The sequence below is a fragment of the Sebastes fasciatus genome, chromosome 3, assembly GCF_043250625.1.
Source record: "Sebastes fasciatus isolate fSebFas1 chromosome 3, fSebFas1.pri, whole genome shotgun sequence".
Lineage (NCBI taxonomy): Eukaryota > Metazoa > Chordata > Actinopteri > Perciformes > Sebastidae > Sebastes > Sebastes fasciatus.
This window is the reverse complement of record NC_133797.1, coordinates 31,622,466-31,648,344: the sequence shown is the minus strand read 5'-3', so window position 1 is coordinate 31,648,344 and position 25,879 is coordinate 31,622,466. Positions and strand designations below refer to the sequence as shown.

Genomic DNA, 25,879 nt, shown 5'->3' with positions numbered 1-25,879 from the left:
TCCAAATCGTCAAGGTATTTTTATTTTATCAGGGACAAATTCAAACAACTATAGCATCACTTTCAACTTAACAGCAGGTTTTTCTTTTTTTATTTATTCTCAAGACTTCACAAAAATTGGCTGCAGTCTTGCTTATTCACCTTGCAAACAGGGGAAAGAACATTTACAGGAGACAGAGAGAGATATATCTCCAAAAGCCTCCGCTCTTTAACCACTACGCATCAGCAGCGGTGGTAAAACAGCGAGGAAGTGTCCACACCCCTGGAAAGTGCAACTGTGAACGAGCGCCGACTAGTCAACCTTCTGCGTTAGTCACCGAGGTGTACCACCTGCTGATATTCTGATATTTAATGAGTAGGCAATCCCCACAAACAGTAGTAAAAGTCCCCATTTTGGGGCTATAGATATACAGCGTCCACAAACCCAACACATTGGTTTATATAGCATTTATTATCATTATGTTACTGTCCATTTAAATGAACCAAATAAAACTTTGACACGTTACAATAATAGCCTAGCCCCTTCACCGCTTGTCACTGTGAGTTCAGACACTCAGAGCTCTTCCAAGCTTCAAGGTCAAGCTTCGTCAGCCACAAAATGTGAATCAGTCTGTCAGCGTCAAAGCTCACAGGTAACATGGATAAGTAATGCAATGACTGAGAGGGATGTGAATGTCTGTTCAAGAGAAGATAATGACGGCATCAAAGAGGTCAGACAGAGGAGTGTGTGTGTGTGTGTGACTGATAAAGAAGTAAAAAGGAATTGATGCTCTATTTTGTTGTATTTCTGTGTTTGTGACGGCATGTGTCTGTGTGTGTGTGTGTCTGTGTGTGTGTGTGTGTGTGTGTGTGCGTGTGTATATGCGTGCGTGCGTGTGTGTGTGTGTGAATGTGCATGCTCAGGGTTGGCTCTGGATGTGTCTACGCAGCTCTTGGGCCTTATCCCTCAGGTCAGGTCTGCTGTCTGACTGCAGCGTTGACAGCGAGCGCTGCAGCTGCTCCCGGCTCTTCACAGACACACAGTCCCACTGTTCGCTCTCTGTTAACGTCACACAGGCACAGGAATATTACATCAGTGACACTTGGATCAATAATATATGATACATATAGTACATACATATACATGTATATATGCGTATGTGTTCGTATATATGCAGATGTTGTTTGAGAAACATGCCCACCGGCTCAGTCTGTGAGTAATGTGAAGCTAAAAGCAAGGAGTATATTATTACAGTTATCCAAAACTTATCTCGGTAACACTTCATTTTACAGGTCCACACATTTCATGGTAATTAGGTGAAAATTAGCAAGTAAGTTTTTCTCGAATTACTGCCAAATTGTCCCAATATTTACCTCAATTTATCGAAAAATTACTTTATTATAAACATTATTTAATAATTATATTCTGCTATTTCTCAATAGCTGGCAATTTATTTAAAACATTTCCAGGAAAAGAATACAAAGTTCATTAATATGCTTTATTTCCATGTCTGCTGATAAATAGATAATTAGCAAATAACTTATTTGAATTTTTTTTTTTAAAAACTCCCTGAATCATTACATTACATACATTAGCTACCAGGTTACATTTGTGTAGACAATAAGTCACATAATGGTGAGATTTGTGCCTGATCAGAAGTGTCTTCTATTAGTTTTGGTTTTCCAACTCCGATGAAGAGCAGCGCACAGCCGCTTCTCAAGCCTAAGGGCCCTATTTGAACCATTATATACTATTTTAGCATATCATTATTAAATAATGTTTATAATAAAGTCATTTTCGATACATTTTGAGGTAAACATTGGGGTACTTTGGCAGTAATTCCAAAGAAATTTCAAATAGGTTACTTGCTAATTATCACCTAAAATAACCATGAAATTTGTGTTACCCTCATCTCTAATATCAACCATGAACTAAAAGAAAAAATAAGTCTTAGTATTATTAAAAATCTGTGGTTAGATTTCAAACATGTGGTGCATGCAAGGAGTAATAATAAAAGGAGAAGAGAGGGAAACAAGAGTCTAGAACCATGCTCCTCTGTGAGGATGTACTTGGTCTCACAATGACAATGCTGATGTTTCCCAGCTTTAGTGTTCACCCTCTTAGTTTAGCATGCAAGTATTTGATCATAAATCAAAGTATTGGACAAACTAAACAGGAAAAGTTATTATAATTCACCCTTTGGGGACCATGAATGTACTATACTAAATTTCATGGCAATCCATCTAATAGTCAGATATTTTCCTCAAAGCCACAAATATAAGCCCGATGGTGGTGCTACAGTAAAAGTCGGGGGATCACCAAAGTTATTAGGACCAATTGTCTGGGAACCATGAAAGACAAAACGTCCGTCTAAAATATTTGTTAACATATTTCAGTCTGGCCCATCAAAAGGCCGACATTGCCATCCGCTGATCCATGCAGTTAGCTCATAAAGAGAATTCCTAAAGCGAGAACAGGAAGGCTGTTAGAGGAACAGGAAGAATGGCTCATAAAGCCATTTGTACTCTGACATTTAGTGGAAACAATATGTCACATTCAAGTTCCTGACGGAGGATATGCCACCATAAATACTCACCTCCAGTTCTCTTTACGATCATATCCACAACTGACAAGGCCTCTGTCCTCACAGAGGAGTAACTTTTGTTTTCTGGATAGAGAGACAACACAAACATGGTGATGAAACGCAGGCGTATTAAACTATGATACTAAGTACAGTGACATTGTGAGGAACCTTACCTAAAGGGTAAGTGAGAGCAGCACAGGTCTCTGTGAGGATCTGTGACAATGCATTGAAGTCTTCACTGCCCTTCTCAAGCAGCAATAACCTACAACAGAGGACACATGCATGTCGTCAAAACGTTTGATCAGCTTGATTAATTCAGGGTTCATTTCAAAGAGCAAATTACAAGAAGATGTTTGTTTGTTTGGTCCTTACCCTTTGAAGTATGCCTTCATGGACTGTAGAACACCCAGCTGGACTCTCCAGGTGCTGAGCTTGAGCTTCTCACACATCAGACTGCACACAGCCACCTGGAAACAAGCTACACACAGACATCACGTTCAGAACATTAGATAACTATTATATATTATAACACTATGGCAGTTCTGCCACTGAGCCACTAACAATGTAAGGGAGTCTCTTGAAGTTAAGAAATATTGGCTTGGTATCGGAGTTGTATATAATGCAGCTTATATTTCTGTCAACTTTAAATCTCACTCACTTGTCATCAATTAATAGGTTGGTCACATTTCACTTAATCTCAGTCCTATTTAGTGAATATCAGGAAAAAAAGTTTAAATATATTCTTCAGTGAAAAGTACTAGAACAGTAATATGGCTAGGGATGGGTATCGTTTTATCGAAACTCCTTTGAATTTTTACAGTAAATTTTAAGATATGTGGCAAACTAAGTTACACAGTTGGACTACACACAGAGAGCTTTTGTTTTAACTTGTTTGTAACAATCTGCTATTAGCCAAGCTAGCGCGCTGTGGTTGTGTAAAACATAGCAGCCAGAGAAGATTGAAATATCGCTTTTCTACTGGCTTTTTACACGCAAAGGTTTTACTGCCCTTAGGCTATAGTAACGAGCGTAGTTGGAGGAGCTCAGCCCCGACACAGAGTGCAGAGGAGATGCTGCAGCGTGATAATACATCACACCAAAACATTAAAAAGTACAGATAAAAGAGCCGGTAATGTCAGAGCTTATAATACGGTCTTCAATAATTTAGCCCCGGGGCCCGTTTAATACCGGACTTTGTGCCCATCCCTAAATATGCCTACAACTTATAATCATATACACACACATCTAAAAGTGTAATAAAATAGACAATAAGGAGAAAGTAATACGTCATTATCAAAGTAACAATGCCAACATGTCTGTGTGAAGAAAACTATGTATTTTATCTCCAACAAACTAAACAACATATTGTTTACAGTGACTTCAACTTGCAATAGGTAACACACAAACTAAGCAAAATCAAACCAGCTTTGACTACACAATGTCAATTAATATCAACATCCGACTATCTCTATGGGGTCAGGCAGAAATAATCATTTGGATCTGATTCTGTATGTTAGCGCAGTACTTGAGGACCATCATAAATAAGGGTGGGGTCAAGGTTCAAGGTTCAAAAGCAGCAGGTGTGGTCTGCCACGTGAGCAGCGACTGGAAGAGGGAGTCAAAAGTCCGGCAGGGTGTTCAACTTCAAAAAGAGGGTAAAGTAAATGAAAAGGATTTTAAGCCTCAAACCTTGCTGCATAATAGTGTTGTGGGAATGTTAATTAGTGTCCAGGATTCATATATGTCAACATACACAATGTGAAATATGTCAAACAAGTGTACAGCGTGGGCAATGTGGTTTAGGGTTTATTCATTTCCCTGAATCTCTTATCTTACCCTGAGTCTGTTGGTTCCTGGGCCAGGCCTTTCCAAGAGTCTCGAAAGCACAGAGCAGAGCTTCTGTCTGCAGCTCTTTCTCCTTCGCATCTCTATCATCGTCCTCCAGTGACCTCTTTGATGCACCGCCGCTCTCTGGGCAGTTCTGTTGGGAATCAGGAAGATAGATTGGGATAACAGGCTTCTTAAAATGCAGTGATGTCTTCCAAATACGGCGCTTTAATAACAAACAGGCAATATGATTTAACCTTCTTGATCAGAGGGAAAAGGATCTCAGCCATGTCGCTGAAGCGGTCCTCCTGGCTGCTGTGAAGCACGTCTCCGGCGCAGCGAAGAGCAGCCATTTTGTACACCAGACTCTCCTTACGAGCTTCCTTCAACACAATCTCCAGCACCTCAGGGATGGTGGGCTGGCCTGCGCAGGGCTTCTTCAGCTCCGAGCTAAAAGCCGGAGGAATAATGGAAGCAAAAAAAACAATAAATGAATGTTGTTCTTCAAATAAAACTCCAATTAATATGAAAAAAAAAAAAGTTTTACAAGGAGTCTCACCTGCATTTGGAGACTACTGATCCAATGGCTTTCAATAGCTCCTCCTGAAATTAAAAAAAATTAAAAAATATATAAACTAAAATTTTCAACAATCTCTTTCTAACTTCTTTTGTTCCGTTGAGGTATCATCAGCCGTTACCTTGCCGGCCCATGTGCGTCCAGTTAGCCCCTGCATTAAAGCCGTTAGTACCATGCCAAGGTGTGGTGCCACCAATGAGCCGGTCTGTTCCTTGGCAACGGTTGCCATGGCAGCTGCACCCTGAGCCTTCATCTTCCAGGACTGGGACTGCAGTGCCTTCTGTGTGATAGTGATCAGCTCCGTCATGTAGAGTCGGATGCCTCCAAAGCTTCCTAGAATCCAAGAAAAGTTCAAAGAATAAAAACTTATGTTATCGCAATATCAAAAAAACAGCCCCGTCTCCGAAAAACTACATTCCCATCCATCTAAATTGTCTTCTCAATTATGTTTGGAAGGAAACACTGGACTTTCCCCCAGGAGACCGGTGTTTGTGTGCCGTGTTAAACATTATTTCTTGCGTTTTCTTTTTGTTTTTAAGTAATTTTAAGCCAAACCATTTGTTTTTTTTTACTAAGCCCAACCGAGTAGTTTTGTTGCCTAAACCTAACTAAGTAGTTTTGTTGTATTTTTTTTTGTTTAGTTTCCATTTACAACATTAATCATATGTTTAAAACCGTTTTAAACCGTTTGAAACTGCAACCGTAATCCGGGAGAAAATACGTTTCCCTCAAAATGTATTTTGGTTATGCAGTCTAGTTGTATGGAAAATGTAATTTTGTGGGAGACAGGGTTGCAAAATACATATAGGTGATTAGATTGTGTTTTATATAATATTTAAAAAAACCTTCAGACTGTATGAGTGTATCTCACCTGGGACATTCTCCTGCCACACCTCACCCCACAGCGTTGCATCATGGTTCTCTCCTTTCTCCTCATCAGCACCGGGCGCCTGATGCATACCCAGGAAGGCCAGCGGCAGACCCACTCCTGCATGGGCCTTCAGCACATCGGGACTGTAGTGGCTGATGGCGTGCATGATCAACATGCATGATGACTTGTACACCGGCTCTGGGAATAAGAGAGAGAGCAGAGTCCGAAAGTTAGCGTTTGGTTTAATGCACAGAATCGTTACAGTTTGAGGAAAAATTGTAGATTTGCTGCTGTCTCACCTTCTTTGTCCAAATACCAGGTGTTGAGCTTCAGTAGTAGTTTCTCTACACTGGCGTCTTTTGCTGTCTGATGGGGAAAAAAACAACAACCCATGACTCACTGAGAACAACGTATGGTGTAATTAATATAATAAGATTGCTTAACAGAGCTGATGCTTACCCTGACTAGGTGTCCCAAAGCAAAGGCAAATGCTTTCTGTACTACACTGCTTCTGTCATGGATACCACTCAACAGGGCACTCATCAGTTTACCTGGAAACAACAAAAAACATCTTTATCATTAGTTCACATGCACCAAACAGTAAACGCATTACAGGAACAGGTGAGCTGACATGTGCTTTACCTGAGTATGGTGTGAGGTCCTGGGGGCACTGCACTGTGAGTGAAACAATTACACTAGCACAGCCACCCTGTGCCGCAAAAAAAAGGATATACAACATAAAAAAGGCTGACTGATACGCCGTATCTTTACGTACAGTACATAAGGGAGACAAGGGGCCAACACTCAAGAAAACAGGTGGATTTAGAAGACAAATCAAAGCATCAACAGACAATCTAAAACATGAGTGACTACAGAACTGTGTGTCTACCTTAGTGCCCAATCCTATTCCACTCTTGAGCAGCTCACAGAGCCTGGGAACCAGCTCTCCCAGCACGGAAACATCGAGGTGCTGCAGACACTGAACATACACAAGACGGATCCTTACAAAACAGATCTCATTGGCATTCTGACACCGTAAAACTGGGTCTAAAAACCCTAAAAGGTCAAGAAGATTAGTAACCAAGGCTCAACTAATTCATTGATGTGTTTTTTTTCTTACCATGTTCACGGTCTCCATCATTGGAGAGGACTTGGCAGCACTCAGCCTGGCGGCGTCCATGGCACTCTAGGGAGGCAGAAAGAACTCATGATGAGTCTAACCTGTTATAAAACGTACAGGCTTTGGTTACCAGACTTTGGGTGAACGTGCAGTCAACGACTGAGGTTACCTTTTCTTGCTCTGTGGATCTGAGACTGAGGTAGTTGAGGACCTGAGGCTCCAGGGTGCTGAGGGCCTCCAGCAGGGCCGGGATCAACCGGGCAGCATGAGGCTTTAGTCTGGCACCGGCCGTCTTGCTAATCTTCACCAGGGTCTGGATACTGGTAGGGAATACAACAGAGTGGTTCAGAGAGAGCAAGGCAGACTGGCTATGGCACAATATTACGACCTGGTAATGTGGCGACTGAAAGACAAATAAAAGAGCCGGATTTTTTTGAATTTGACATTTAGATTAATTGTGCAGCCCCTACATCAGAGCGAGGTCACACAGGGAAACCAAAAACACATTTATGGAGGGAGTAATGTTACCTTAGTGCGCGGACCTCTGCGACATTGCTAATGATGCCTTTTTCCAGCAGGGTGGGTAACATAACCGCCACAGTTCTCTGGGCTGCAGAGCCGGTAGACTCACACATACGAGTGCACACCTGGACAGAGAGTGAGAGACACACACTTGAACATGAAACGTGTACACACAAACAATTACAAAGATACACGCACACCGGCCAATGTTGTGACAAACAACTTTACCTTACTGAGCGTCTTCAGTGTTAGGTCTGCTGCTTTCCTCACAGATTCCTGAAATGCAAGACGACAGTTAAAAAATAATGAAATTGTGCTGTGTGTATGTAACGTCTTACTCTACATGATAGTCTTACACAATTCATCATCTAGTGTGTCAATCCATAGGTTTTTTGCAATGTGTCAATTATTCGGTGAATTATAGCACCATTGAGTTTTGATAATTTCCTGCTCACCTTGATGTCATCAAGGACTCTGAACAGTGTCTCCCACATTTCTGCAAGGTGATCAATGAGGTCATCAGCATTGCGGCCACGAATCAGGTCATTCAGGGCGAGGCAGCTGGAAGGAAAATCAATTCATCAAAAACAGATTTTTTTTTCTGACTTTTACATTACAGCGTAGGATTCTTTACCATAAATGCCTTTACAGACCGGGGGCGTGATGAATAAACGACACGAAAATGCCAAGTACTTGCTAATACCTGCAAATATTATATATCTAAGACTTTTATTGTGAAAGGTAAGAATGGAAGGAGCAGCTCTGGTCTGCGCCGCTGTTAAGGTTGAAAGCAGTAATAAAGTTTGCCGTCCTGGTTCTGACCACGGAGCCTACGTATTGTTTGTTTCATAAATACAGGTGCAACTCAACCCGTTTAAAACTACGTGATTGGTTGATGCCTTTATTCATGGTGCGAAAGCTGAGAAAATCTACCATGTTCTGCGTAATATTCACGTTCTGTGTGAAAGTATTCATGACAAAAACAACAGTTTGAAAAAGTATATTGACGTGTGAATTACTTGCTCGAAAAATACGGTGTGGAAAGACCTTAACTAAAATGTAACACTTTATATATCTCGTTGAAAGACCCTGTACAAACATCCTGTAAAATATTGTGTTCAACATTTGCTTTGCTTGATAATATCAATAACAAAAAAAAACTAAGGAGAGACGAGGGAAAAGCCGTTTGTAGTATTTAACCTTCTCACACAATCAATCACCAGGCTAAATAAAATCGATGAAAGTAGAAAAGTTGATAATAATAATAATCTTACTAATCTTCAATTTTAGGAGTTTTTGGCTTTTGGCGTGTGTATTGTTATTGTACCTGGACTCGCGCACTCTCCAGGTGTTACTGGTCAAGTTGGAGATGACATCCTGCAGGATCTCCTGAAGATATTTATCCACCTGAAATGCATCAGAATAAACCAACATGCCTTACTTCTAGTGAGGATAGTCTTTTACATCTAAGTCTACATCCATTTGTTTGTTAATGCATGAGTATGTATTTTTGTTATTTATGTTGCACCAGACTAAACTCCTACCAGGGTCTTATCAGTGACCAAGGCGTCCCAGATGCTGGTCATGGCCTGACGAATGCTCAGGTTGGGGTCAAACTGGTAGCGGTACAGGCGCGGCACGATCTGGGGCAGGAATGGGGCCAACTGCTCCCCGGCCTTTGCTGCGATCATGTGGAAACCAAAAGCTGCTCCCTGAAAAGGAGGAGAGGTCAGGTGGAAGGAAGGGTGAGACGACCCCAGATGTGTAGGAAAAGTGGCACAAAGCGGTGGATGGGGAAAGAGGATGAGGATGATACCTTGCGGGAGTTCCACATGGCATGATGATTGGCCAGGTTCATGAACTTGTAGACGAGATCTGGTTGGTTCAGGTCGCTGGCCAATGAGCAGAGCTCCTTGTATGTGGTCAGGCCGTGACTGCCAGGAGCCATCAATACAAGAGGGAGAAGAAGGTCAATTTCAGCACACAAAAAGAGATTTTCAGCATTTTCATTACATTTGGAAAGATAAAAAAAATCGAATAGTGGTGATGTATGACATACCCATCAGGTGTTTTCCCAATACCTTCTCCTTGGAACACCTCTGTATCTTCTGAAACGGCATGTTTCACTCTGTTTGCAAAGATAAATAAGAATTAAACAATATCTTCATGTACTGGAAACATTTTTGACCCTATTTTTTTATGCCCTGCAGAAAGGACGCTACAACCTCCTGTGATTCTTTCTCTTGTTTCATCCCTTCCTCCTTCACTCAACCATCCACTCACCTTTTACCAGTCATGAGTGTTTCCACCAGAGTAGACACCAGTTCTTGCTGGTCACTCTCTCCTCCCATCTCATAGACAAGGCCAAGGCCTTTAGACGCCACATCCTGACTCAACTCTAGATAAAAGAATAAAAAGAAGGATGATAAAAAAAATTGGGAAGGACAGAGAGCAAAGGGTGATGGTCGGATTTATAATGTTGCACAGGTACATTTAAAAAAGGCACTGCTGGCTGGTGTAAGTAATGAACAAATCAACTCAACAGTCAGGTTAGACAGAAGTCTCTTCTTACCGTCAGGGTCTGAGAGAACAGAGATGAACGCAATCTGAATCTCCTTCAAATGAGACTGTAGGAATAAAAGGCACAATTAGTTGTATTACAAACGAAAGGGATTTGACAAAATGCATATCAAGTCTGTGTTTTTCTTTCTTTGCTACAAAACAAAATGTTCACCCTCAAACACTGATGTCTCTCTTTCTCATGAGGAGAAAAAAAGCTACAGCTAAAGGTCATTAATGAGTACAGAGAACACCTTTTGTGATCATTTGTGACGAATGTGGAAAAAATGAAGAAAAGCGTTTAACGGTGGAGAATTGAAAGTCTAAACATGAGGTCATATTCATCTTTTAACATTTTAAAAAGGAAACTAAAAGATGTGTGAAGATCTTAACTCCAGATCTTACACACCAAAAACAAAAGGAAAGTACAAATAATTGAAATCACAAAGACTAAAACTCTTTTTTACTCTAGTCGCTTTGTAAAGCTTGCAAAAACAGTTTCTGTTCAAGTGATCACTCTCTTGGTTATCAGAGTTCTTCCTTTGAGCCTGTTTCTCTTTAGATTTAGCGGTACATAGTTGTACAATACACCCACCGTGATTTCCTTGTGCGTGCTGAGTTTCTTGACCAGGGAAAGCAGCCATATGCAGGCTGCCTGTCGGACATGGGGGTTCTGGCTGGGTATATACCTGGCCAGGATGGACTTGAGGACCCAAGGAACCATATCGTTAATTTTCACATCTACGAGGGAAACGAAGAGAGTGGAAATGTTGTTCAGGGACAATTTCTAGTTTTGTTGAAGGAGCATTTGAGGTGTAGATAAAAAATGACAAACTATTGTGTATAAATGTATGCTCAGGCTCATTTAATTCGTCACATATCTGATTACTAGCAATGCAGAGCTGCTGCTAGACAGAAAATGGGTCTTTCATCATGATGCATTTCCCTGTGACAACCACTGTCGTTATGCAAGACACGGTCTGAAAATCTGATCACTTGAAAAATTGCAATGTCAGTCTTAATGTATACTTGACAACCAAATCAATCAAATTTCAGTGAACATAGCTTGAGAAATGATCTAATCCACTAGTACTTAAGATGCAGGACTGTTTCACTCCAAAATGTACAAAAAGTACAATTCAAATCAAGTCAATATTATTTATATAGCCCAATATCACAAATTGCCTCAAGGGGCTTCATAATCTGTTGATTCAGATAAGGAAAAACTCCCCAAACAAACACCCAAACCCCTTTCAAAAATGGAAGAAACCTCAGGAAGAGCAACTGAGGAGGGATCCCTCTCCCTGGATGGGCAGATGTGCACTAGATGTCGTGTGTACAGAACAGGCCAACATAGTCAAATTCAACTACTACAACTGATAGTACTTACTGTGCGGCGGGTTGTATTGTTCCTCGGTGCAGGTCCATGGGTCTCTGGCAGCTCCAGAGCTTGTGCCGTTTGCAACGCTGGTTATAGCCTCTCCAACTGTAAACTGCAGCTCCACCTGTTTGGCCTTAAGAAAGAAAAAGGGAAAAATGTGAGATGTTTCCACTAATGACCCCCCCCCCACCCCCACCCCCCCAACCTAAAAACAGCCTCGAAGAGGGACCATGTCAATGAATGTTAATATGTGAGCGCAAAAATCCCCACTTCTGCCAATTGAAGTTTTGATAGAAACAGACTTTTTAACATGCATTGTTAGAGGTCTCAATCTGATGTGTGTTTCTCAAATCAGGAAACATTAACGCTACATGTCCACCAGATCTGACAGGAAACTGGGGGAAAAGCTGCTCCAATCAACTGGCCATTCAAGCGTTGACGTACCCCTATCGTGGAATGCACCTGATTGGTCCCTGGTTTTCTGCTTGCCGTTTAAAACATGAAACAACATTCACCAAAATCTACTTCTGAAAACGTTTGAGGCGAGAAATAGGCTACGCCACCGCCAAATCTCGTTTCATTTTAGAACTACATCGCCTAGTTTGACAGCTTGGTCCAAGTTTTGTGAGCCATGTGCGTCGTGCTGGACAGGCTCATTTGCTTAAAGTTGAGATTTTTCAACTTCATGCAAATACAGACTCTTTCCAACCCGCCGCAACACTCCAACCATGCACTGGGCGACTGCTTCTCCTGCTTTTCATAGGAAATGAATGGAAAGCGTTGAGACGCCCTCCGTCACCGGATCTGGTGGAAATGCGCCGCAAGTCGCCAACAAAATTAAATTTACAGCTCAAAGTTTAACTACAACAATCTAATGGCTTGTGCCTACTTATACTAGCGCTCCCATACAATCGGCAGTTCTTCCTGCTTTTGTTATTGTCTCTGTAAAGCCCTGCATTGCTATTGTTAATACTACAGTCAGTCAGTATGTTTCATACCTCTACAGAGTCCATGAGACCCTGCAGCAGCTTCTTCTGGTGAGGGAAGTCTCCATCTCCCACAGGTAGGTAACCCAAGGTCTGGATTGATCGTTCCTTCATCTGGACCACGCACATGGACAGATACAAAATAAGATAATTCAGATAAAGACGATATGAGTCACAGATCTTTTAGCTGAAGATCTGATGCATCATTAATACAGCAACCACTTCCTTTTGTGTAATGGCTGGTTACCTTTGTGCTCTCCTTGCCAGAGGGGATGCGAGCCAGCAGGTTTTCCATGGCTGACAGTTTAGTGAAGCCCGCCCCGTCTGCAGGGATCGGCAGGGCGCCATTACGGCCAATTTCTCCCAGAGCTGTACACGCTGCTACAGCCAGCAGCGCACTACTGCTGTCCAGGAAGGAACCTGGATGAACACACACAATTGGATGAACTCTTACAACAGAAATAGTTTGTGTTCACACAAAAAGTTTGATGGCAATCAAATTTTTAAAAAAATGTTTTGTTACAGGAAGGAGATAAAAAAAAAATCTCATCACAATCTAGCTAAATAAATGTCATTTTAACATCAATTTATTGTACTCTAACAGCTGCTATAGTCAGCGAATAAATGAAGCCTAAACTGCAAGAAATTGTTGCAAAAACAATCACATACCAATTGTCTTTGTGGCCATGGAAACAAGTTCATCATCTCCTTGGGAGGTGATGTTCATTTGCTGCCCCATGTCGTGCGTAGAGTCCCCAGAGGTGAGAGCTTTCTTCTTGCTCATGTACCTTCCCACCATGTAGCCGAGAGCCAAGACGGCACCATGCTGAGTCTCAGGACTCTGTGGTTCAACAAAACCAATTAATATTTACACAGGGGAAAAATGCACACTTTTAAAATATGAAAAAAAACAACAACTGCTCTGCAGAGACAAAGTAGCATACGTGGTTGTCTTTGGTGATTTTGAGCAGGTTGTGCACAGCCTCCTGCAGCTCGTTTCCAGTCATGGTGGAAACCACCACAGCATACAGCTGGGATGCCAGCTCCCTCATGTCCTCCTTATTTGTGTTCATCAGACTCTGGAGAAGAAAACATCTGTTATTACAGCTGAATGCACTGACAGTGGAGAAATGTGAATTACGCTCATGGTTTAAAATATCACATGACTGCTAAGTGACTGGACTAATTGTTTAGTGCTGCTGATGTTTGTCTCACTAATGAATTAAAGCACAACAAATCCCAATGTAGAATAGCTGCCATCCTATATCTAAATAAACACATAAATAAATGAAGTACTCACTTTAATCCAGTCAATTTTTTCAATGAATTTGGGAGCCAGTTTCTCTGGGCAGACAGACACCACCTCCAGTAGACAGTACATCACTGAGATTCCTGTTGAGATCAACAATGGAAGTGCAATAAATAACACATGGAGAGTGTTTCCAACAATGGTTATCATGCCAATTCTTGTGTATTTTTTACAATACCACACCATACAGATGAATATATAAAGCAAATAACTACATTATATATAGAGCTGCAACGATTAATCGATTAGATGTTAACTATTAAATTAATCGCCAACTATTTTGATTATCGATTAATTGGTTTGATACATTTTTTTAAGAAAAAAAATAAATAAAATTTTCTGATTCGTGCTTCTTAAATGTGAATATTTTCTGGTTTCTTTACTCCTCTATGACAGTAAACTGAATATCTTTGAGTTGTGGACAAAACAAGACATTTGAGGACGTCATCTTGGGCTTTGGGAAACACTGATCGAGCCCAAGATGATGTCCTCAGATGTCTTGTTTTATGGAGATATTCAGTTTATTGTCATAGAGGAGTAAAGAAACAAGAAAATATTCACATTTAAGAAGCTGCAATCAGAGTATTTTCTTTTTTTTCTTAAAAAATTACTCAAACCGATTAATCAATTATCAAAATAGTTGGCAAGTTAATTTAACAGTTGACAATTAATTGATTAATAGTTGCAGCTCTATCCTGCAGTAGAATGGCCTTCAGGAAAGAGCAGGTTAACTTCTCTCACCTCCTACAACTGACAGCAGCTGCTGCAGCAGATCCATGTAGACATAAATAGGGTTCGCCTCACAACCCTTTGACTGAGACTCAGAGGACAGCTGTGCGTGGACGTAGCGTCCGATGGTTGGCGCATCGTCCTGCATGTCTGCCAGGCGAGTGGACATGGGAGTGACCCCGGCGCTGTGGGCTAAACACATCCTCAGGTAGAGCACGATCTGTGAAGATAGAGGGGAAATAAAACTCCACTTACTTCCCCCAAAGATAAAAAACTGAATTTGCAAACTCATCCCATGTCGCAAATTATGGATGTCACAGGCTGATCACCAATTAATATTTACCTCCCCAAACGCAGATGGGTTGAAAGGAATAGTGGAGGTTCCAACAGTGTACTTAGCTGGAGTCTTCATCCTCTGAGCCGCCTGATGATGACAAGATAAAAAAGATAGGAGATTCATTATTTTTTCTTTTTTAGCAAAGATGGGGTGTAACCGGGGTGTATTGTCTCTGAGAGAATGAAACATAAGCATCACCTTCTCCTGGACATAGGCCACCATGTCAGGAAATGAGGGCATTGGCTTTGGTCCCTCCTTCTCTGAGCTCCTGGTAGGAAAAACTCTCAGCACCTTCTTGGCCTCCGCAGACACCTCCTCCCTCCTAAAACACAGAAAAACAGCTCATTTTATCTTCTGCATCACTCAGGAAAGTAAGTAAATCATTAATACAGGGCTGCAACTAACAATTATTTTCATTGTTGATTAATTTGTTGATTATTTTGACTTTTTTTCCTCTTAAAAAAAATACTCAAATCGATGACCGAAATAGTTGGCAACTAATCGATTAAACATCTCTACTTTAATACCCTCATTTTAGCGTTAATCATCTCCCATCTTATTTGTATCCTATTGTGTATATGATATAATAAGTGCTTTCAAGACTCACTAAAATGCTGATGTGTGTATTGTGATTATGTAGAAGATTTCTGTGTTTTGAGACTTACGGGTCTCCAGCTGCCAGTAGCAGCAGGTATCTTGATGGCACGTGATCCGGAGCAAACACTGTGCTGGCAAACTTCATGGCCACCTGGCGAACCTGGACCTCCGGCTGCCACAAAAAGAAAAATCATGTGTTCCTGATTTGCTTCATGCCTACTAAACTAGTCAACATTAATGCTTGTTTCTGTATAAATCAAATATCTAGACTGACCTTTCCAATGTATGCAGCCACCAAGGCCTCCATTAGGTTGAGGAGTGCCCCCTGCAGGTTGGCATAAGCTCCAACCATCATAGACAAAGCTTCCTGAATGGCAAGACGGACGTCAGACTCCTCCTGAAGAAGATGACACAGAATTTTGGAAATGTCAGCATCAGATACACCATAGTGCTCTTCTTAGAATAAAGACTAAAACTCTGGTTGTTTTCTTTTAATGTATGTTGTGTGCTGCTGAGTTTTCATTGCATTTAATGTCAGACTTTTGAGAGATCTTCCACCTACCTTGCACATGGACTCAAAAAACTGCTGTACGAGTGCAATATCCTTTGTGAACAGCTGCGGCATGCGGCTAGAGGAGAGGATATAAAATGCAGAACATTTTTTTAATTCTAAACTCCCATACCTAGCTGGCAATGTTTAAGGAAAAAGTGATTTCATTATACCTCGAGAGCTTTCCGACAGCAGAGTAGGCAACACATAGCAACTTAGGATCCTGTGAGGACAAATGTTGTTTAGTAGGTGTATATCAGGTGAAACAGTAAGTGCAGTTTAAATGTGTGTGTTGTCATTTGTAGTTTTACCTCCTTGTATTCATTGATGAGCTTGGTGAGACCATTAAGCAGCATTAGTCCCAACGGTTTATTAGTGTCAGGACATCTGAAAAACATAGAAAGCCCAAATGTTATTTTTCAAATGCAAAAATCACTTTTTCATGAAAAGAAATGAATCTAGGGAAAAGTACACTTTTCTTACATCATGCAGATGTGATGGACAAACTGCAAGGTGAGAGACAGAAGTTTGTTGTTGGTGTTGGCTCCAAATAGACCGTCATACACAACCTACAGAGGAAAGGAAAGTAATGATTATACCACACACTGGAGCATTAGGTTGAAAATAATTTAGCCTACCACCAGACTTACTTTCAAATATTGAGAATACACAAATGTACGCACAAGTATGGACAAGGAGCCTACCTGGATGTTAGCTGGAAAGCACTCTGCGGCTAGGCGTGACCGCAGAAGATGTGGCAGGATCTTCAGTTTGACTCTTGTGCTTACTGGCTCATGTTTCAGCTCTTGCTTCACATTGCCTCCCTAGTGCACATACAAAACAGTATAATATACAGTATATACTTCATATTTTTTTAAAAGAATTAAGTTTGAAAATGAACTGTTGAGTTTACAAACCTTTGTTTTAAGAGGAACATCCCCCAGATACACCTTGTACATCTTGTTGATAATTAGAGGATTGTTCCAATCGATGATGCTGGAAGATAATAAAACAAGGACACAACCAATTCTGTGAATAAAAGTTTGTACTTTCAACATTTCTTTCTGATGGATTTAAATATCAGCCTGTGAATCTATTAAACTTAGCCTGAAGTAAATGTTAGAAAAAAATCAATCATTTAGAGAGAGTAATGATTTTATCTTGTGAATTTGAAGCACAACAGGTATATCTAGTACCTTGCTGAGTTAGAGGAAAGAGTTACCGAGTGGATGACTTGATAATCTGTGAAGCACATGTGACCCAGAGACGTTCTTTCACCTACCTCTGTTTGCTCTTCAGCTCCAGATCAGCTGCAGTGGCCACACCGTGTCGGGTGTCGCTTGACGCCACCACCAGGTGCACCACTGTCTCCACCTCTGGGACTTGCTTTGCCTCCATGAACTTCACTATGCCCAGTTTGCACTGTTGAAACCAAATACAGGATGAAGGAATCATTAGCTGATACTTAAGACAAACACAGCACAAAGTGCATCATCATCATCCACATAATACACTCATTATACAGCCCTTAAAATAGAGGGGCTCAGACATAAAAATGTATTGAATATCTATTATCTGATATCTTTTTGGATTGAGCCGCGTTTAGAACCTGTGTTCAATTTCAAAGATATGTCATTTTGAATTGAGTTGAATTGGCTCCAACTTTTGGGATAGAGTCAAGCTTTGTCAAGAAAGCGTATACAAACATATAACCTGCCCAAACTTCCAAAAATATAGCCACACCTCATCCTCCAGCTTCAGTTATAGTACCTGCTCTAGCTGCTCAGCGCTCCACTGGGCCTCTCCAATCACCCTCTTGGCAGCATAGACACTCATCCCTGGGGGAGGCTGGGGGAGTCCCTGGCCACCTGCAGCCACCGTCCCCTCTGCAGAACCTCCCTGGGAGGCGGAGGGAGCAGGGCGAGTCGGGGATTCATTCAGCACAAACCTAAAGGAGCCGGAGAGAGAACAAGTCAACATTCTTGTTCAAATGCTTAAAGCCCACACACACTAAAACGACATCAAAGAACTAGCAGCGATGAAGGCCGCCTGTTGCCTTTGTCTTGGCTGACAAGTTGCATCTGAACACGATGCAAAGACTACAGCCGACGGCCAGTTAGCATGGACGTTCCACGCCTGCATTAGTGGAAATATACCAGCAGGCGGCGGTAGTCTGTATTAGTCATTCAAAAAGGGAAACCCGAAGACTGCGGATATACAAACTGTTGTTACGATATGTACATGAAATAAAGCGACGTTTGTCGACCATTTTCACACCACTCTCACTCACCACTTAGCTTCATTCCAGATGGCCATGTCGTTGTGAAAATATCCGTGTATTGGAATGATCAGATGAAATGAATATTAATAATGAGAACTGAGCCTTCTGTGTGTGACCTCTTGACTTTACTCGTTGGCTCGCTTTCCTCGCATCGGTTTCTCTTCTTGTGCACTGATTCGCTTAGGCTGAAAAGCCAATCAGAGTGATTTCTCTCACCGACGGGCGCTACCGCCGATTCAACATGCTCAATCGGACGAAAAACCGCCAACACGGGCAGACTAGAGCCGACATTGTGGCACACACCGCAAAAACTAGACTGAGAGATGCTCACCGACGGCCCCAAACTGTCCCAAGGCCCACTTTTGTCTTGGTGTGCCTTTAGAGTTATGCCATTCTGAGACCTATACATGTACCCATACAATCATATGAAACCCAAAGCACACAGCATGAACTCACCCGTAAGGCATCAGTAAAACATCCAACATGAACTCCAGCAGCAGCTGCACTGTCTTTGGCCTCTCAGTTAAGTTAAATGGAGAAGCAATCTTGGTGTCTGCAGGATACTTCATATGGTAAAGAGTTGGGATCAGCAGGTGCATCAGGCTAAGAGAAGAAATCGAGAGTGAAGTGAAATCATAGTCCAACAAGGAAAGGAAGGATAGGGTCAGCCCCACATAAAGTATGTGTTAAACTTTATTCATGTGTCAACCAAGCAAAAACTCAAGTGTAAAAAAAACATCCAGTATTGTGATAATAGTAAATACACTCATGTATCCTAAGGTGTGAGCGTATGCATCCCCTCACCTGTCCTGCTGTGGCTGTGGCTTGCCCTCCATGGCAGTGAGAAGGGTGGGGGCCAGCTCGCACTGTTTTCCCACCTCCAGACGCGGGTAGCCCATTTTGATGTAGATGATGGTGAAATTCTACAAAACACATAGATTAAAACAATCACCATTCCTGTCTCAAATTACACATCACTACATAAACAATATGAAAAGCGAATTGGTTTCCGATAACTACTTAAATATTAAGATAAATTCCAAATGCTGCGCTGGCATAAAATCCACATCAGTGACAACAAAATCTACCATTTTTAATATATGGTATTAAAACGTAAGGTGTTAAAAGACAGATAAAGACAAGTAGATACATTATTAGTTACTGTGATTAGTTATTAGTTAACTTACCAGTAATCAATCATCATTTTAAAAATGCTCAACTCCTTGATTGTATTATGAATGTATATTAAAACTTCTAGCTTCATAAAAAACACATTGTAAAATTGTGTTCTTACCGTCACAAAGGAGGCGGCTGAGGGATCTTGGTACTGTACCAGCAGAGTTTCTACTGGAAGCTGAATCTTAGGTCGGCTTTTTATCCTCTTGTTCAAGTGGACCAATAACTCCATTACCTAGCAGAGGAGGCACAGAGAGTCATTTGGTGGTTTGATAAACAAATGCATAAATAAACACACCTCATTACAAGCATACTTGCATCACGAGGACGTGAGTCTATATCTATATAATGGAAGTTGAATGGGTTTTTCTTAAAGAGGGCCTATTGTGCTTATTTTCAGGTGCAGAGTTGTATTAGGGGTTTCGACTAGAACATGTTTACATGCTTTAATGTTCAAAAAACGCTTTATCTTTCTCATATGTCTGAAACGCTCTGTTTGAGCTCCCACCCTCCCAAAAAGCCCAGTCTGCTCTGATTAGTCAGCTGGCCCACTGTTATGATTGGTCAATCAAACCAAACTCTTCGGACTCCGCTCCAGCTCTGCTCAAATCGAGGCCTATTGAATGAAGGAGGCTGGGACACAGGCGGACACGGGTCTTGGGGTATGGGGTATAACACATGCGCAGTGTAACTGAAGCTGCAGTTGTGCATTGCTATTGGCTCAATTTCGGCAAGTGCAGGCCAGATTTTACTGCGCATGTGTTGTACCCCAAAGATATGACGCGTTGATGAAGCGTGACCCAGCCTCCTTCAATAGGCTTTGACTCAAATTAGCTTTGTTTGAGGGTGTGCCAAACCAGCCGCTTGGCAAAATGTGTAACTTGCTGACTTCACCACGTTACAGAAGAAAAGGCAAGAAAAGGTGTTTCAGGAGTAGTGTGTCTGTGGGGGAGAGTAACTCCCTTTGGTATGGACTTTGGGCTTTGTAACTTTGCATATCTTTACATGCACAAAAAACTATATAATACACTACAAGGACAAACACAAAAGCATAATAGGTCCTCTTTAAGTTTTATGGTAAAAATAAGCTAATATTTGAGGGGGAGGTTCTGACGACATTGGACTGCAATTTATTCAAACTTATATGAGGTGCAGCTACCGGAGCACAGACTCAAGAGTCATTGTAATCTCTTAAAACACAGATACAGACAACACCCGTCTTTCTTACTTTCTTCCGCACACCCTCCTGAACACTGGAGAGTTTGAGGAGCACAGGGGGCAGGAACTTGGAGATAATGTCCTGTAGCTGGTCATCTGTTTCTGCATGGCCCAGGCGGAGGAACACACGCTCCAGTTGATCTGTCAAAACAAAACCACATTTGATCAACTCTCATGTCTCATTTTACATGGGACCAATTTATAAAGCAATACCTCTGCTATATTTGATAGGCACCACAGGCCAGAGAGCGTCTCCACTCACAGAGCACCTCTGGTTTCACAACAGCTTCTTCCCAGCTACAATAAGACTGGTGGCAAAGGACATTAAAGAGGGACACAAATACCCCACACCTCACCTCCATACCATTATTGACACACAGTACACCTGAACTGAATGGACTGTAATGCTGTGCAATATGCTGCCTTCCACTGTGTAATTGTCTGAAATATATTAATTATTTCTTTTTATAAATATTTTTGAGAGTTACAAGTTCTTTTAACATGGTCATGGAGCATATATATACTGTATATTTGTATTCTGGGGGTATCGTTCCTATGCAGAGGGTAGTTTAGTTTATTTATTGACCACACTGAGGGCGTTTTATATTTTATGTATTTATTGTGTTGAGTTGAATGTGCTACTTATTTTGTACTGTTATTACCTTGTGCCTTTTTCTACCTTTTTTCTTTTCTTAAAGCTGACTCAGTGTAAATTGCTCAGAATTCCAATGTACTTAGTTATAGGTGCAAATGGCAAATAAAACTGTTGAATCTTGAAGCCAACACCTAGAGACAAGATTAATATAAAGAAATAATACGACCACATAATAGTGATAACACAATTAGGATAAGATATATATAATAACAACAATAATAATTTATTGAGGGGCTTTCCATTCCACAAAAACAATAAAATACTAATAATAAAAATATTTTTTTATCTTTGTTTGTTTATTGTTTATTTGTTTTGCACAATTTAAGACTATACAACATAACAAAAAAAAAAGGAATAATATAAAGTGCAGGAAGAGGCAAAAAAAACAAACACTGGTCTTATATATATGCTGTATATTTGTATTGTGGGGGTATCGTTCCTATGCAGAGGGTAGTTTAGTTTATTTATTGACTACACTGAGGGCGTTTTATATTTTAATAATTTATTTATTTATTGTGTTGAGTTGAATGTGCTACTTATTTTACCTTTTTTCTTTTCTTAAAGCTGACTCTGTGTAAACTGCTCAATGTACTTATATGAGGTGCAAATGGCAAATAAAACTCTTGAATCTTGAATCTTGAAATATGGAAGCCATGCAACCCATTATTGGGTGTGTGCAGTGCAACCTATATGCAAAACCCACTCTGTGCGACCTTCAGCACACAGATGGCAGTAAAATACACTGAATTAAAACTAAAAAAACAGTCCCAGTTTGTGTGTTAAAGCTCGTCCTGTCAGCTGAGGAGTTGGTGCAACAACCATCACCACCACCCAGCCCTGCCTTCTTCTCTCTGCAGCTAGCATGCTTCACCAAGCAGCTAGCTGCACCAACTGACAGACTATCAACGCACTTCATTTCATTTTGACTCCATACTACTGCTTTTACACACAAACTGACACACTGAGCAATTCAACCTACATCTTCTCAAACATCCAAGTTGTAAATCCACACCTTAATGTGAATATGTGAATAGCCTGCGTGATAGTTTCATTTTGACCATGACTGGGCAAACGGCCTCCTGACGTTAGCATGCTAGTTAGCACTATGTTAGCTTGAGTGGCTAGCTGTCGTCCTTGTAGCTGATTTTTAACTGAAAGAAGATTTATAGTTGCTTTAAAAACATCCCACTGGTTATAATAAAGCAGGTCTGTTGTTCACTAGATTTCTGACAGCCACGGTTATGTTATTTTAAGAGATATTAATCAGCAATAACGCAGAAAGAAACTTACTGAGTTCATCCTGAGCAGCCATGTTCGCAGAAAGTCATCAGCGACTCACACAGTTAGCTGAGTGTTACTGCACCTCTCTCCACTGGTGCCACTCCTTCATCATCAGCCATACAGCAGCAACGCTCACATACACAGGGGTGGGAGATTCGTTACTTAAAGGTCCCATATCGTGCTCATTTAAAGGTTCATACTTGTATTTTGTGTTTCTACTAGAACATGTTTACATGCTGTAATGTTAAAAAAAAAAAAATATTTTCCTCATACGGTCTGCCTGAATACGTTATTTTCTTTTTTTCTCGTAAATTTATGACTGTATTCTCGTAATATTACGATTTTTTTTCTCATAAAGTTATGACTTTATTCTTGTAATATTACAACTTTCTTCTCATAAAGTTATGAATTTATTCTCGAAATATGATTTCTTTTCTCGTAAAGTTATTACTTTATTCTAGTTATATTACGACTTTTTTCTCGTAGAATGTTATGACTTTTTTCTCGAAATATTACAACTTTTTTTCTCATAAAGTTCTGACTTTATTCTTTTAATATCACAACTTTTTTTCTCGTTAAGTTATGACTTTATTCTCGCAATATTATGACTTTTTTCTCGTAAAGTTCTGACTTTATTCTTTTAATATCACAACTTTTTTTCTCGTTAAGTTATGACTTTATTCTCGCAATATTATGACTTTATTCTCGAAATGTTATGACTTTATTCTCTTAATATTACAACTTTTTTCTCGTAAAGTTATGACTTTATTCTCGTTAAGTTATGACTTTATTCTCTTAATATTACAACTTTTTTTCTTGTTAAGTTATGACTTTATTCTCGCAATATTACGACTTTTTTTCGCGAAAAGTTATGACTATTCTCGCAATATTATGACTTTTTACAAACAACATTGCTCATAGATCATTGCATTAGAGTAAAAGGACAAGGTGCATACAGAACAAGAACAGATAAAATATGTAAAATTATACATGATAATAATAATAAATTAAATTAAAGGGACTGTTTATAAGAATCAGAAATGCTTGTTAACAGCGACACCTGTGGCCGTTAAGTCAACGAAAGTCAGCGTCGGGCTCGAGCTTGTGCTCGCTCTACAAAGACATGAACGAGGATCGCTCAGACAGTGAGGCGACACACGTCAGCTAAAACCACATTATCACTCTATATTTCACCTGCTTGGCAGTAATGTTAGCTGACCAGATGGAGGTCTCTCCATGAATCACTGCTGATCCTAGTGTTGGCTTTTCCTGCTTCAGCCTCCCGAACGCGGTTGGAGGGAGACACCCGCACCCGGTCGGAGACAATTACGTAACTCGTTGCAAAGCCCCGTCACATCATAAGACATGGAAAACCTCTGTTGGTCTGGAGGAGCTGCAGCATTTATTTCTGCACAAACGCCCACTGTACATTTACAAGATATTCTCAGAGCTAAACTAACTCTCCTGCAGTGTGTATTTTGCGCGCATACACATGAGGTGGAGCGAGCTGTGAGTGAAGGCAGGCAGAGGAGCAAAGACTCCGTCCCTGGAGTCCAAAGCTACGGTCTCCCCCGCGTCCTCCGACCGCGGCCCAAACTGTTTAACAGACGGGCTTCACTAGATATAACTTTGCGTTTTTGGTGCTTCCGTGTAGTTTGTGTTGGAGTCTGAGTCTGAACAGCGTAGCCACACACGAGCGCACATGGGACACCGACCCGGATTGATTTATACATGTAAGAAGTTACAAACAGTCCCTTTAATTATTCTTACAGTATAAGTAGGATCGATGCACCGGTATTGATACCGGATCGGATATTGGGCCCATACTGACTCAAATAGCTTGATCTTATCGGTGACAATGGGGCTGATCTATTCAATTCAATTCTATCTTTGAATTCCTGTTTAAGATTTGACCAATTTGTTGCTGATTTAAACAGGTTTACACTTGAATTGGAATTCTTGTTAATTTTGAAGATCTTTTTTTTTATCAAGTTGCTGGCATACGATTTATTATTTTAATAATAAATAACAATTCAGTAAAGCCTGAAGCTGCCTTACACATAAAAGAATGATCCCAGTCACTTACATACAGTGAGGCATACAGCTTATTGATTTAAGACTGGTATCGGATCGGTACTTGGTATCGGCCGATACCCAAAGACCAGGTATCAGTATCGGTATCAGGACTGAAAGAGTTGCATCGGTGCATTCCTACTTATAAGTACATGATGACCTTATGTAAATCCCAGCAGAGCTTCACACAGCTCCAACCTAAGCAGGTCTAATCAGCCACATAACTGAAAACTGCTTTAGTCTTTAACAATCCATCATATTTAAGATAAGATAAGATAAGATATTCCTTTATTAGTCCCACAGTTGGGAAATGTGCAGTGTACTGCAGCAAAGGGGATAGTGCAGAAACAATAAGCATCAGTAAAACAAAAAGCAAGATACAACACAGTAAAAAAAAAAAGCAAAACAAAAGTAGACAGACATATAAAATATGAACAATTTAAATAGAAGGAAATATAAAAATAGGAACAATATAAACAAGGGGAAGTATTATAAATCTACCGAGAATGTTATTATTGGGGACGTTTGTGAATGTTTGTTCTGTTGTTTCCAATTGAACAAAAAAAACAATAAATATAGTATTGAAAGTTGGTATCTTATTAATAAAATAATTAGTTGCAACCTATAAAATGTACCATTTAAATAATAATAATAATAATAATGTATTATTGTTATTATTATTATTATTATCAATATTCACGGAGCACACTTACGTATAGTTTTTATTTATTTATGTATTTATTTTGCATAATGAACTCCAAAATGTAGTTTCAATCAAGAGTCAAGTTATTTCTAATTATTTGTAATTTCATCTGTAAAAATGTATAATTAAAACGTAATAAGTTTTCTTCAGGACCAGAGTATAACATTGATAACAAAAGCTACAATAATGATAATAATAATACATCATTATTATTATTATTATTATTATTATTATTATTGTAGCTTTTGTTAGTCAATATGCACGGAGAACACTTACGTATAGTTTTTATTTATTTATTTATTTTGCATAATAAACTCATAAATGTAGTTTCAATCAAGAGTCAAGTTTAAGATTATTTGTAATTTCAGCTGTAAAAAACAAAACAAAAGCATATTTAAAACGTAGTAAGTTTTCTTCAAGACCAGAGTATACAACTGATAACAAAAAGCTACAATAATGATAATAATAATACATTATTATTATTATCATTATTATACAGGTGCACTTTTCCTCCACCAACAATAGGCAGTTCATCTAATCTCTGCTGATTCGCAGATCTCACAG

General features: G+C 40.1%; 1 protein-coding gene across 1 annotated transcript; it reads right to left on the bottom strand.

The window, feature by feature from the left end:
• ecpas (Ecm29 proteasome adaptor and scaffold) lies at positions 1-22,694 on the bottom strand. The gene is made up of 49 exons (XM_074630247.1): positions 22,549-22,694; positions 20,614-20,744; positions 19,504-19,620; positions 19,014-19,132; positions 18,666-18,812; positions 17,699-17,876; positions 17,211-17,350; positions 16,846-16,924; positions 16,633-16,752; positions 16,412-16,497; positions 16,240-16,315; positions 16,102-16,151; positions 15,941-16,007; positions 15,653-15,775; positions 15,447-15,550; positions 14,980-15,103; positions 14,788-14,868; positions 14,457-14,664; positions 13,707-13,798; positions 13,351-13,485; positions 13,076-13,247; positions 12,654-12,826; positions 12,419-12,520; positions 11,430-11,553; positions 10,635-10,780; positions 10,053-10,107; positions 9,764-9,878; positions 9,540-9,608; positions 9,297-9,414; positions 9,025-9,192; positions 8,808-8,887; positions 7,936-8,041; positions 7,709-7,756; positions 7,487-7,605; positions 7,128-7,278; positions 6,959-7,024; positions 6,728-6,817; positions 6,481-6,547; positions 6,298-6,389; positions 6,138-6,204; positions 5,839-6,036; positions 5,089-5,300; positions 4,950-4,993; positions 4,648-4,840; positions 4,400-4,544; positions 2,936-3,041; positions 2,737-2,825; positions 2,576-2,647; positions 1-1,038 (listed from the first exon to the last, which is right to left on the bottom strand). The coding sequence occupies exons 1-49, from the start codon at positions 22,568-22,570 to the stop codon at positions 899-901; spliced, it is 5,526 nt and encodes a 1,841-aa protein (XP_074486348.1). The 5' UTR covers positions 22,571-22,694; the 3' UTR covers positions 1-898.
• Between the last annotated feature and the right edge of the window lie 3,185 nt (positions 22,695-25,879).